Below are 13,922 nucleotides of genomic sequence, written 5' to 3'. Positions count from 1 at the left end.
AGTGACCAGTTACTAAGTCGCTTAAGTGGCCCTCGTGCTTCAAAAGGTTGGGCACTCCTGCAATAAAGCATAGGTGTTATACTCGCTGTAGAACCTAAGGGGTTAATCCTCTGCAGTGTGTAAAAAGGCTGCTTGATCTTGTATGCACAGATCTTCCTCTTCCACGGACTCCAGAACAGGTCTGGATAAGACAGTTACTGGAGTCAGGTTGCACATGATCAGTTTGTGGGTATTTCTAGACTGTTCTTTTTTTTATTTTTTTATTTGTATTTTTTTTCCTGGGAAAGTGCATGTGATCAGCACATGGCCAATCGTCAGGGTCCTGACAGAGTCAGGGGTCCTGGATTCTGATGAGACGGCTCATTGCAGTATGAAAACTTCTCCTACAAGCTTTAACCAGGAAGTAATAGAAATCACTAGACTGCAATATACTGCTGATGAGAAAGGGTATTTAGCAGTTTATATTTACTAAAACGATTGCACTTCCATGTTCTGCAAGAGACCAGGTATTGTGAATGCAGACTCCTGGGTTTAATAACACTTTAAGTATTATTAACCACTTAAGCCCCGGACCATATTGCTGGTCAAAGACCAGGCCACTTTTTGCGATTCGCCACTGCGTCGCTTTAACTGACAATTGCGCGGTCATGCGACGTGGTTCCCAAACAAAATTAGCGTCCTTTTTTCCCCCACAAATAGAGCTTTCTTCTGGTGGTAGCGACAATTTTGAAAAAAATAAATTTTTAACTTTTTGCTATATTATCCCCCAAAAATATATAAAATATGTTTTCCTCAGTTTAGGCCGATACGTATTCTTCTACATATTTTTTCATATAAAAAAATCGCATTAAGCGTTTGGTTTGCGCAGAAGTTATAGCGTTTACAAAATAGGGGATAGTTTTCTGGCATTTTTATTAATATATATATTTTTTTACTAGTAATGGCGGCGATCAGCAATTTTTTTTTTTTTTTTTTTTTTTTTTTTTTCCGGTACTGCGACATTATGGCGGACACTTTTGACACATTTTTGGGACCATTGGCATTTTTATAGCAATCAGTGCTATAAAAATGCATTGTTTACTATAAAAATGCCACTGGCAGGGAAGGGGTTTAACACTTGGGGGCGAGAAATGGGGTAAGTACCGTATTTATCGCGGTATAACGCGCTCCCGCATATACCGCGCACCCCTAAAGTTGCCCGAATCCTGTGGAAAATTTTTTTTTGTACTTACAGTTTTGGTGTCTTGCGCGGCGTCCATCGGCGGCCTCGTCGGGTCCGGCGTCTGCATGCGGCTTCGGGTGTCCTCTTCGTCGGGTCCGGGGTCTGTCTGCGGGCTTCGGGTGTCCTCTTCGTCGGGTCCGGCATCCTCGCGTCCTCCCCGCTCATTTCCCGCGCCGAGTTTGAATACTGCGCCGACATATACAGAGCGCAGTACACTTGTGTATGGTCGGGCAGGCTCGGCAACTCTCGCGCTGACGTCCAGGACGTGAGCGCGGAAGGAGCCGAGACTGGCCGACTATACCCGAGTGTACTGCGCTCGGTATATGTCGGCGCAGTATTCAAACTCGGCGCGGGTATCCGCGTATACCGCGCACCCACGATTTTGCTCTGATTTTCAGGGCAAAAAAGTGCGCGGTATACGCCGATAAATACGGTATGTTCCCTGGGTGTGTTCTAACTGAAGGGGGGGGGGTGGACTGACTTGGGGAAATGACTGATCGCTGTTCATACATTGTATGAACAGACGGTCAGGCATTTCTCCCCCTGACTGTAACGAGCGATCGTGGGTGCCCGGCGGTGATCGCGCCCGCCGGGCACGCGCGTTGTCGTCAGGGGAGGCAGCTGGTCGGCAAGCAGTTAAAGCGGGGGTTAACCCTATAAAAAAATTCTAACACTACATCCAGCCCAGTTATGCAAATGAAATTACACTGACCTTTTTTTTTTCGCCGTAGATAGCGTTTATCCTTAGAATTCACAGCGGCTTCCGGGTAGGGAATCCCGCGGGAGTGGGCGTTCCTATTGACATGCCAATTGATTGACATGCTAAACGAGGGCGCATATAGCGCGTCATGACTTCCCGAAAGAAGCTCGGCGCCGAATAGAGCCGACCCGAGCTTCTTTCGGGAAGTCGTGACGCGCTATATGCGCCCTCGTTTAGCATGTCAATCAATTGGCATGTCAATAGGAACGCCCACTCCCGCGGGATTCCCTACCCGGAAGCCGCTGTGAATTCTAAGGATAAACTCTATCTACGGCGGAAAAAAAAAGGTCAGTGTAATTTCATTAGCAGAACTGGGCTGGATGTAGTGTTAGAAATTTTTTATAGGGTGAACCCCCGCTTTAAGTTGAACTATTTCAGTACACAAAATAATTTTATGCCTAAAGGCATTGTATAATTTCAATTGGTTTGGTTAATTTTATCCAAGTTTTAGGGCCGGGTCACACCATAAAAATGCAGTCCGGATGTATTTCAGGTGCTTTTCTGCATGCGCGTTTTTGTTGCAGTCCAGTGCATTTTTTTTTTTTTTTAATGGACATTCAAGCACTGGTGTAAACTATGCCATTGAAAAAATATATAACCTACTTTCCAGTCCATTTTTGATACAGAAAAAAAACACACTTGGGTGCATGTGGTGTGAACTGGCCCTTAGTGTTATTTTATATTCTGTGTTTTTTTTTTTTTTTTACTCGCATGCTGCAGTTTGTAATCTCATGTATTTCTGCAGCTAGCCTGTTCCTAGTCACTAAAGGGATAGGCAACTTCTTATTCTGGGTCACAGTGGTAAAGGTGAACTTGCCATTTAATAGCGTGGATTGTTTACAGGTGAATACGGCAGAGAATCGTATCCGTGAACTAGAGGAATTGCTGTCCAGTGATCGTGATAAGTACCGGAAAATGCTGGATGGTAAAGAGAAAGAGATAGCAGCAATGAGGGACCAGATACAGCAACAACTGACCGAATACCAGGAACTGCTAGATGTTAAATATGCTCTCGATATGGAGATTAGTGCCTACCGCAAGCTTCTAGAGGGAGAGGAGGAGAGGTCAGTCCTTTTATTTTAAAACGTATATTTGAATATGGGATGCAAGATAAAAATCTCTCCATGACTAGATTCACACTAGTGCAGTGTGATTTTTATCTTTTTTTTTTTTTTTTTTCTGCAGCTGCAGTGTGACCTGGTCCGTTTTTTTATTTTATACAGTACTCGTGCATGTTTTACTATAATAAACACACGTTTTTGACAAGTCCTTGTTATTAAAAAAAAAAAAAAACTTCCCCCAATGTAAAGCCATCATCAATCGCAATGACAAGTGGCTGTTTACCCATACGGCAACCAAAACAAATCTGCTGCCCCGGGTGCTTTGTTTACTTGGTGGCGTGATGAAGGGGCACTGTTCGGTGAGTGTCAAGCGGGCGGTGGGATTTTGTTTTCCCTGATGTTAACTCATCATTTTTCACAATGAACGCTGGCAACCGTTGAAGGTGAATGACGAAGCATTAAACCGTATGTAAACTCTGACCTTGTGAAACAACCCATTCTGTTTACAATAGAAATGAAAGGCAAAACTTTTTTGTGTAATGGTAAAAAAAAAAAGCATAAATAATGCTTTTTTTTTTTTTTTATAAACTAGACTCTAGAAAACTTACCATGGTGTGCTCTCCTGCTTAGTGTGGTCAGTTTTTAAAAGGAAAGCAGGAGGACTGCCAGGAACACCTGGGATTTTACATGCAGGAAGCAATACAAAGAACAGGATACTTTTTCATACATGGTACAGCAGGCATATATCGGGAATATGAAATGTTGGGGTAACATATTTAATTTTTTTTTCATTATATCAAAATACAAAACTTTTCAAGAGTCCAAAAATATTATATACTACATCTACTTTTTTTAATTCGCTCCCTTGTTGTAGGGCTTTCCATTTCTTGCCAGTGTCTTGGTATCAGACGTTTGGCTGCGTTGATCAATAGGTAGTATTTTTTTTTTTTTTTTTTTTTTAACTTTGTACCCCATGCACGTCCAAGGCTCTTCTAATATTTTTATATTGGTGATCTTTTATTAATTGCAAAACCTTTTTCAGTATTTATTTTTTATTTTTGGACAGTCCCACCAAATGTGGGTCATAGTTCCCACTTTACATCCTCGCCAACAATATGGTAATTTCCCTATTTGATATTTTATATGCTTTATCCGTTAAGTACCATCTTGTCAGACATTTAGCCTAGGTTCACACTACTGTGATACGATGTACTGCGAATTTGATCTTTTTATTTTTTTTTGTCCTGTGTGAGGAGCAAATTTGCCTTGCGTTTTTGAGATGGACAGGTGCGAATTTTCCTCGTATTTGAGGAGGCAGACGGTGAACAATTCGCAGAGATGTGAACTGTGTGCTGTGAGCAAGTTCAATTGAAGCCTATGAAGATCACATTTGCACTGCACCATAGGAATTTGCATCGCACCTGCAGTCAACACGCACAGGACCCTTTTTTTTATTTTATTTTTTTATTTCGCAACGTGTAGATGTGAACCGAAGCCATGGAATACTCTTCTTTTTACATGACCTGCGAATCTGTTTGTCCCTAAACGCATCAAACCCGCTGTAAATTCGTATCGGTGTGAACCCAGGCTAATGGTTAATTTCAACTGTGTTAGTAGTATCTACCGCAGAACTATGTATCATTTTTTCCTAAGTGTTGCTCATCCCTCATGCTCTCCCAATTCTTGTATATTAAATTTTTTTTTTTTTTACAGTTGTCAAGTAAGTTTTTCTAACACACAGCATCGGCATGCTTAGAATTACACCCCAAAACACAATCTGCCGCTCCTCCTGACTATGGTGACTTTTTCACAGCCTAGCCACACAGAGAGAGACCCAAAATCCAAGAGCACCTTCAGGCTATCTAGGGTAATAAATTACACATCTAACAATGATCAGGGACACTCCGACTGCAATTCCCCCCCCCCCCCCCCCTTACTTTCACCAGTGCAGTGTTTGGCATTGTGACACTAGTGCTCTGGGGAGGTGTTCAGGATTTTTTATTTAATTTTTTTCAGTGATTTGCTTATTAGTCAGTAAGACTGTTCAAAGGTTTCATTCATGAAACCTTGTTTACTGCTGCAGTGCTGTGACTCGTCACAGCTATCACATGGTATACGGGTGCCAGGTCGCAATTGCGACAAGAAATTGTGAACTGGCGGCCGGTAATTGAGGCTGCGGCTTTGCGGCCTTGTGAAGTCTCGAGCTCTTCCTTCTGTGAGCTGGCGTCATCTGGTGGTGGCCGTTGGCATTACAAGTTAAGCGGCTGTTCTAATGTGTAATTTTTTACTGCCATCTCCTTACCTCTAATTTAGCGGTCTCAAAGTACCGGCCCACGGGCCATTTGCGGACCGGTTATAAATGGCCAGCAGGCAGGGCGAGGGGTGCCGCGGAAGTGTAGATCGAGATGCCAGGGAGAACATCGGGGCACAATCAGGGCACATGAGAGCACATCACGGCACAGGTCAGCGTTTACTTGTTTTCTTCAAATGCAGAGTAGCGCAGGAAGCGTCTGTCATAAGTTCACTTCTCTCTCATGTCACGCTGCTGCTCCCCTGCGGGCCCCCATCTCTTCTCGTCCATCCCCATTTGCTTGTGACATCATCTGGGATGGACGAGAAGAGAGGGGGGGCCGCCGGGGAGCAGCAGCGTGACAAGAGAGAAGTGAACTTATGACAGACGCTTTCTGCGCTACTCTGCATTTGAAGAAAACAACAAGTAACCTTGTAGCTGACCTGTGCCATGTACCCTGATGTGCTGGGCTCTGTACATCAGGGTGCCCTGTACCCTGATGTGCCATGTGCCCAGTCCTGATGTGCTGTGCCCTGATGTGCTCTCATGTGTCTCATGTTCCCTGATTGTGCCCCGATGTGCTCGCATGTGCCCTGATGTGCCCCATGTGCCCTGATGTGCCCCATGTACCCTGATGTGCCCCATGTACCCTGATGTGCTGGGCTTTGTACCCTGATGTGCTGTTTCATGTGCCCTGTACCCTGATGTGCCATGTCCTGTACCCTGATGTGCCCTGTCCTGATGTGCCGTGCCCTGTGCCCTGATGTGCTGTGCCCTGTACCCTGATGTGCTGTGCCCTGATCGTGAGTGGTCTGTGTGCAGTGTAGTGGTCTGTGTTAATAATGCGTTTGCTGACACCAATACTAGAGGTTAATAATGTGTCCGCTGTTTTTGAAGTTTGAAAGTTTGCATGCGGCCCCCCATGGGATATGAAAACTTGTCTTGTGGCCCTCAGGTAATTTGAGTTTGAGACCCCTGCTCTAAGTAGAACCCCCAAACATAATAAATATATATATATATATATATATATATATATATATATATATATATATATATATATATATATATATATATATATATATATATATATATATATATATATATATATATTAAAAATATATATAAATTTTTTACTCTAACACCCTAGAGAAATAAATGGTGATCGTTGCAATATTTTATGTCACGCCGTATTTGCGCAGCGGTTTTACAAGCCCACTTTTTTGGGGAAAAAACAACTTTTTATTTTTTAATAAAAAAAAAAAAAAGACAACAGTAAAGTTATCCCAATTTTTTTTTTTTTTTTTTTTATTGTGAAAGATAATGTTACGAGTGACGAGTAAATTGATACCCAACATGTCACGCTTCAAAATTGTGTCCGCTCGTGGAATGGCGACAAACTTTTACCCTTTAAAATCTCCATAGGCGATGTTTAAAAAAATCTACAGGTTGCATGTTTTGAGTTAGAGGTCTAGAGCTAGAATTATTGCTCTCGCTCTAATGTTCGCGGCGATACCTCACGTGTGGTTTGAATAACGTTTACATATGCGGGCGCTACTCACGTATGTGTTCGATTCTGCGCGCAAGCTCGTCGGGACGGGGCGCGTTTTCTGGCTCCTAACTTTTTAGCTGGCTCCTAGATTCCAAGCAAATTTGTCAAACCCTGCTTTAGGGAGTGCACGTCGGCGCTGCTCCAGTCCAGCCATATACAGTGGCTGGACAGGAAACGGTTAAAATCCTTATCAGACTGAAGGGGAGTGCATCCTTTCCTTGTAGGAGAGAAAGGCCTGGTAAGGATTTCAGGGGGAGAACTACCCCCCCCCTTCTTCTTTTTTGTGTGGGGGTCCCCTTGAAGCTTATGGCCCACAAAATAGCACAGCATCGTGCCAGAGTAGCACAGGACTCTTCCTATATCCCATAGCAACTGCATTGATGTGAACGGGCACCATTGGAAGCAATGTTCTTTTTGTTATGTGATTCAGTGGGACCCAAGTCGCATCTGAAATGTCATTGTGAACCAGACTGTATTTAACTTTGCTTCCAAGTATACTGTGAGTGTGAAATTTTTTATTTATTTTTTGCTCTGATGACTGTCCTATATTCAATTTAAAGGTTGAAACTGTCGCCAAGTCCCCAATCTCGTGTTACGGTGTCAAGGGCCACCTCAAGCAGCAGCTCCTCTACTGCCCGCCAGTCTCGTAGCAAGAGAAAACGTGTTGAAGTAGAAGAAAGTGTGGAAGGTGCCACAATCAAGTCATCAAGCAGTTGGGCCAGGCATTCCTCCCGTGAGATGAACACTGATGCTGAAGAGGAGGGCACTGGTGATAGAGAAAGCAGCAGCAAATTCCATGTATCACAACAATCCTCTGCAACCGGCAGTATCTCTATAGAGGAATGTGGGAACGAGGGAAATTTTATTCATCTGAAGAATAGCTCCGACAAGGTGATTTTTGTGGGCATTTCTTTTTTCTTCAGTACAGTTGTGTGAGATAACTTATCTGGATTAGGGTGACTATGACATGAGCTGAAGGAACACATTTACTGAATATGGATCTATTTTACTTTTAAAGCTGCTGATTCTTTGACTTCAAACATTTTCATAATTTATTTTCATGACTGTGCCCAAATGTTAAGGGACATTTTATTGCTACACAGAAGGGTCCTCAAGTACATAAGTACTTTAAAGTGCTATTCAGCTTTAGGCCCCTTTCACACGGACGGATATAATGGTGCTTTTAGCTGCAGATTTTACCGCAGCTAGAAGCACACATTGCTTTCCTATTACATCATTCACACACTGCGGTTGTGTGCGCATAGAAAAAATAGATCTCAATGCGTCCAGCTGCGACATCCCGCAGCTATCGGCACATAACCGCAGGTAATCGCAGTGCACTGTGTCAGCTGCGTTTGGTATGAATCTTGAGGGTGAACTCCACGCCAAATTTCAAATAAAAAACCGGCATGGGTTTCCCCCTACAGAAGCATACCAGGCCCTTGGATCTGCTATGGATTTTAAGGAGACGCCCCATACGCCGAAAAAACGGCGTGGGGTTTCTCCAAAATCCATACCAGACTCGTATTCGAGCAGCAGCCCGGCCGGTCAGGAAAGGGGTGTGGACAAGCGAGCGCCCCCCCCCCCTTAACCGTGCCAGGCCGCATGCCCTCAACATGGGGGGGGTAGGTGCTTTGGGGCAGGGGGGCGCCCTGTGGCCCCCCCACCCCAAAGCACCTGTCCCCATGTTGATGAGGACAGGGCCTCTTCCCGACAACCCTGGCAGTTTGTTGTCGGGGTCTGCGGGAGGGGAGCTTATCGGAATCCGGGAGCCTCCTTTAATAAGGGGGCCCCCAGATGCCGGCCCCCCACCCTACATCGTACCCCTACCTATTCACCTGGCGGAAAAAAATATGTAAAAAAAAAAACACTACACAGGTTTATTAAAGTAATTTATTAGTCCGCTCCGGTGCCCCCCCCCCCATCTCTTCTTTAGCTCTTTTACAAGGGGCACTGCTTCTTCAATGTCTTCTGGGGGGGGGGGGGTGCCGGTCACCGCCATCTGGTTCTCTTCCGCCGGGGGGGGGGGGGGGCTGCTTTCTTCTTTGGATCTTTTACAGCGCCCACCTCCCGGTCGTCTTCGGCAGGGGTGCCTCTGTCGCCTTCTGCGCCTTCTTCTCTTCTTCCGGGTGCATGTACTCTGAATTTTTTTTTTTTTTTTCGCTTTTATTTTGTTTTGTTCCTGCATTTTTGATCCTGAGATTCTACCATCAACTGCCGACTGGGTGACAGGCTGGATCTTGATCCTTGTAGTCCCCCCAAGCTCGGCCAATCAAGCGTGTGCTGGCCCTCAGCTCAGCTCTGTGGCCCGCTCTATTTTCACAGTAGTGGGTTCGGCAGTGAAGACCGGTTTTGGCCGGGGGTCTGGTGTCGCAGACACTTACCGAACGGGCAAAGATCTTGTTACAGGAGCTGGAGGCGCAGAATGCTTCTGAGACCTGTCTAGACCTGGCTGAACAGTTGGTTCAGGGCCTGAAGTTTTGTCGGCCCTGGATACGCTCCCTTTGCTCTCCAGGGCCTACGCGGTGGTAATATGTCGCCTTGTGTGGCTGAAGTGTTGGTCTGCGGACCAGTCCTCGAAGGCTTTGGTGGATTTACCCTTTAAGGGTGAACGGCTTTTTGGGGCGTCCCTGGATGACATAAAGGATGCCACAGGTGGTAAGAGCACACTGCTCCCAAAGTCTGGGAAGGGCAAGGAGCCTCGCCGTAAGCAAGGGCCCTCCTTCACTACCCCCAAGCGTTTTTTTCGCCCGCCCAGTGCGGCAGGCAAAAGTTTTCAAGGTGCTAAGACTCCCGCTGCAGGGCAGAAGCGCACCTGGTACTGCAAGCCTAACAAGCCTGCTTCCGCATGAAGGTCTGCCCCCGCCCGTGTCTCGGGTGGGGGGCCGGCTTTGCGAATTCGGGGCTCGGTGGAGGTCTCTTCTTTCCGACCGCTGGGTTTGCAAGGTGGTTTCCTCGGGGTACAAGATAGAGTTTCTCTCTTGTCCACCAACCTTCGGATCGCCGGAAGGATCTGTCAGGGGCTGTCCAGGATCTACTGGTCAGGGGAGTGATTGTGCCGGTTCCCTCGATGGAACGGTTTCAGGGGTTTTACTCCAATCTGTTTGTAGTCCCCAAGAAGGAAGGGGTCCGTCCAATCCTGGACCTCAAGGCCCTCAATTGTTTTGTCAAAGTGCAAAAATTCAGGATGGAGTCGATTCGCTCGGTAGTGGCAGCGCTCCATCAGGGGGACTTTTTGGCGTCCCTGGACATCATGGACGCATACCTACATGTTCCCATATGCACAAAGCACCAGAGATTTCTGCGCTTTGCGATCGGAGAGGACCACTTTCAATTTGTGGCCCTCCCGTTCGGCCTGGCCTCTGCACCATGGGTCTTCACCAAGGTGCTCGCCCCGATTCTAGACCTGCTGAGGCAGCGCGGGATCACTATCATAGGATACCTGGACGACCTTCTCCTGAGAGCTTCCTCAAGCTCAGAGTTAGAAGAGGTTTTGTCCATCACATGTCAGACTCTCCAAGAGTTCGGCTGGCTTCTGAATATCCAGGCGAGCGTTTTTCTCCCAACGGAGAAACTTCAGACGCTACAATCTGCAGTGCAGCGGTTGTCGACCCAGAAGTGGTCATCGCTTTGATTCTGCATGAGGGTTCTGGGTCTGATGGTGGCCTCTTTCGAGGCAGTCCCGTATGCCCAATTCCACACCCAGGTGCTACAGAAGGAAATTCTGTCACGATGGGACAAGCTCCCTTCGTCTCTGGATTACCAGATTCGGATAAGTCGACTGGTCAAGTCCTCCATGGTGTGGTGGCTGACGTCTCCGGTGCTTCAGACCGGGAAGTCGTTTCTGCCGTGCCATTGGACAGTGGTCACGACGGATGCCCGCCTCTCCGAATGGGGGGGTGATTGGGGCACCCAGTCAGCCCAGGGGCGCTGGACTCGGGAGGAGTCTCGCCTTCCAATCAATGTACTGGAGCTCCGAGCAATCAAGTTGTGCCTTGCCAGGTGGTCCCTGGGTCTGCAGGATCGACCGGTCAGGATCAAGTCCGACAACGCCACTACCATGGCGTACGTTAATCATCAGGGAGGCACACGGAGCTCAGCTGCAGCGATGGAAGTCACGCACATCCTTCGGTGGGCCGAAAGGTCCGTTCCGGCTCTGTCGGCCGTGTACATTCCGGGAGTAGAGAATTGGCAAGCCGACTACCTAAGTCGCCAAACACTAGACCAAGGAGAGTGGTCACTTCACCCGCAGGTGTTTCAGAGTCTGTGCCGAAAATTGGGCACTCCAGACGTGGACCTCCTGGCGTCCCATCTCAATCAGAAGGTGTCACCGTTCGTGGCCAGGTCAAAGGACCCGTGGGCGGACGTGTCAGACGCGTTGGTGGTACCTTGGGGTCACTATCGCCTAATCTACACCTTCCCTCCTCTGAAGCTTCTTCCTCGCCTGCTGCGCAGAGTGAAAGCCAAGGGGATTCCAACAATGTGATCGCTCCTGGTACGCGGACCTGGTGCGTCCCTTGGCGTCTACCCCTGAGAGAAGATCTTCTGTCGCAGGGTCCGATCTTCCACCCTGCTTTACAGTCGCTGGCTTTAACGGTGTGGCTGTTGAGAGTCAGGTGCTGAAGGACCGTGGCCTGTCAGGCTTGGTGATCTCTACCATGCTGCGTGCACAGAAGTCTACTACACAAAAGATTTACCATCGTACGTGGAAGGCCTACATCTCTATGTGTGAAGAGTTAAAATGGCACCCCCGTACATACATGGTGTCCCAAATTCTGCTGTTCTTACAGCGTGGAGTGGATAACGGGGGAGTCCACAATAAAGTACGGTTAAGAGTCAGTTTTTCGGCTCTAGCTGTTTACTTTCAGCGACCCTTGGCGGCGCACTCCCTGGTGCGTACGTTTGTGCAGGGGGTCCAGCATGTGGCCCCTCCTGTACGTCCTCCACTGCCCCCATGGGACCTGAATTTAGTTTTCTCTGTGCTTCAAGACGCTCCCTTTTAAAGGACATTCGAAAGATCCCTTTGTCGACTCTGTCACAGAAGGTGTTTTTTCTGGTACCAATTTCCTCAGTCAGACGGGTGTCTGAACTGGCGGCCTTGTCCTGCAAGGCTCCCTACTTGGTCATCCACAAGGATAAGGTGGTGCTGCGGCCGCAGCCGTCTTTTCTCCCAAAGGTCGTTTCGGCTTTTCACATTAATGAGGACATTGTGTTACCATCCTTATTTCCTCTGCCGAAAAACCTGAAGGAGGCCACTTTGCATTCCCTGGATGTGGTTCGGGCCCTACGAGTGTACTTGTCTGCTACGGCTCCGTTCCGGAAGTCGAACTTACTGTTCGTGTCGGTGACTGGTCCTAAAAATGGTCTGGCGGTCTCGTCGGCCACCATTTCTAGGTGGATCAGACAGGTTGTGCTTCAGGCCTATGCCCTGAAGGGGCGGGCGCCTCCCTTTCAGGTTACGGCGCATTCTACCAGGGCGATCGGTGCCTCTTGGGCTTTCCGTCATCAAGCGTCTGTGTTACAGGTGTGTAAGGCAGCGACCTTTTCGTCAATCCACACCTCAAAATTTTACAAGGTGGATGTGAGTGCATCTTCGGATGCCTCCTTCGGCCGCAAGGTGTTACAGGCGGCAGTTTAAGGTTGGAGTTCCTCCGTTGAGAAACTCCGTTTTTTGTTTGGGGTGTAGCTTGGTTTGCTGTGGTGTTTTCCCACCCCTCAAATTTTTTTGACACTGCTTGGGGACGTCCCTAAGATCAAATGCTCGTGTGTCCGTCCATGAACGGAAGAGAAAATAGGATTTTTGTACTGACCGTAAAATCCATTTCTCTGAGTTCATGGACGGACACAACACCCACCCCTCCTTTTTGTTTGTATTGCTTGTTACGAACTGGAGCTGCTGAGTCAGAGAGTGGGTTATACCCGTGGGGACCACGCCCCCTGGGAGGAGCTGTACTGAGGAAAGTGTTTTAACACTTAAAGTGCTGTTTTCTACCTAGTCTCTCCTGGAAGGAAGGATATAATACCCCAAGATCAAATGCTGCTGTGTCCGTCCATGAACTCAGAGAAATGGATTTTACGGTGAGTACAAAAATCCTATATATTTTTTTTTTTTTGCATTGAATTCAATGCACGTTTTGACGCGCTAGCTTTCAGCTGTGTTTGTTTGTTTTTTTCTCTATTCAAAATCAATTGTTCCCTATGGGAGCCCAATTGTTCCCTATGGGAGCCCATTGATTTGAATAGAGGTCACACCAGAAGTTGGATCAAGATGATCCGACTTGCGGTGTGACTTGTGTACAGAGAATCTTGAAGGGGAACCCCGCAAAAATACCTGCAAGCCACATGCCCTCAACATGGGGGGGGGGGGGGTTGGGCACCTTGTCCCCATGTTAAGGGCCTCTTCCCGACAACCCTGGTTGTTGGTTGTCGGGGTCTGCGGGCGAGGGGCTTATTGGAATCTGGGAGCCCTATTTTTAATAAGGGGGCCACCAGATCCCGGCCCACCACCCTGTGTAAATGAGTATGGGGTACATCGTACCCCCTACCCATTCACCTGGGGATAAAAAGTGTCAATTAAAAACAAAACACACTTAAAGTAATTTCATTAGGCAGCTCCGGGGGTCTCTTTCGACTTCTTCAGTTCTTCCCCCGCTCTCCTGTGTCTTATGCCAGGCTCCTCCGCTATCTTTTGCTCTTTTACCGGCTCTTTTGCTAGCGGGTGCCCAGTCTTCTCCGTCTACTTCCGATGTGGACTCAACTATCTCTCTTGCTGTAATGCCGTGTGCGCAACGACTTATGGAGGCGGAGACACCAGGTGATGTCATCAGGTGACCCGTACCTTATGATGTCGGTCCCATCATGTGCCGGGACTGTGACATCATAAGGGGCGGGTCACCAGATGACATAACCCGGAGAGGTCGGAAGAGACGCCCCGAGCTGCCTAATAATAAATTATGTTCAAAACCTGTGTAGTGTGTGTGTGTGTGTGTGTGTACCCCATACTCATTCACATAGGGTGGGGGGCAGGGATCTGGTGGCTC

The 13,922-nt window shown here is 47.5% G+C and overlaps 1 protein-coding gene across 1 annotated transcript in view; it reads left to right on the top strand.

Moving 5' to 3' along the window:
* Positions 1–13,922, top strand: part of LMNB2 (lamin B2) — a 58,363-nt gene that overhangs the window by 30,182 nt on the left and 14,259 nt on the right. The window contains exons 7-8 of the mRNA XM_040325688.1: positions 2,826–3,046; positions 7,443–7,773. Of these exons, the coding sequence (XP_040181622.1) occupies positions 2,826–3,046; positions 7,443–7,773 (552 nt within the window). The remainder of the gene's footprint in view (positions 1–2,825; positions 3,047–7,442; positions 7,774–13,922) is intronic.

This window comes from Rana temporaria, chromosome 1 (assembly GCF_905171775.1).
Source record: "Rana temporaria chromosome 1, aRanTem1.1, whole genome shotgun sequence".
Lineage (NCBI taxonomy): Eukaryota > Metazoa > Chordata > Amphibia > Anura > Ranidae > Rana > Rana temporaria.
The sequence above is the reverse complement of the archived record's forward strand: the minus strand, read 5'-3'. Positions and strand labels throughout refer to the sequence as shown.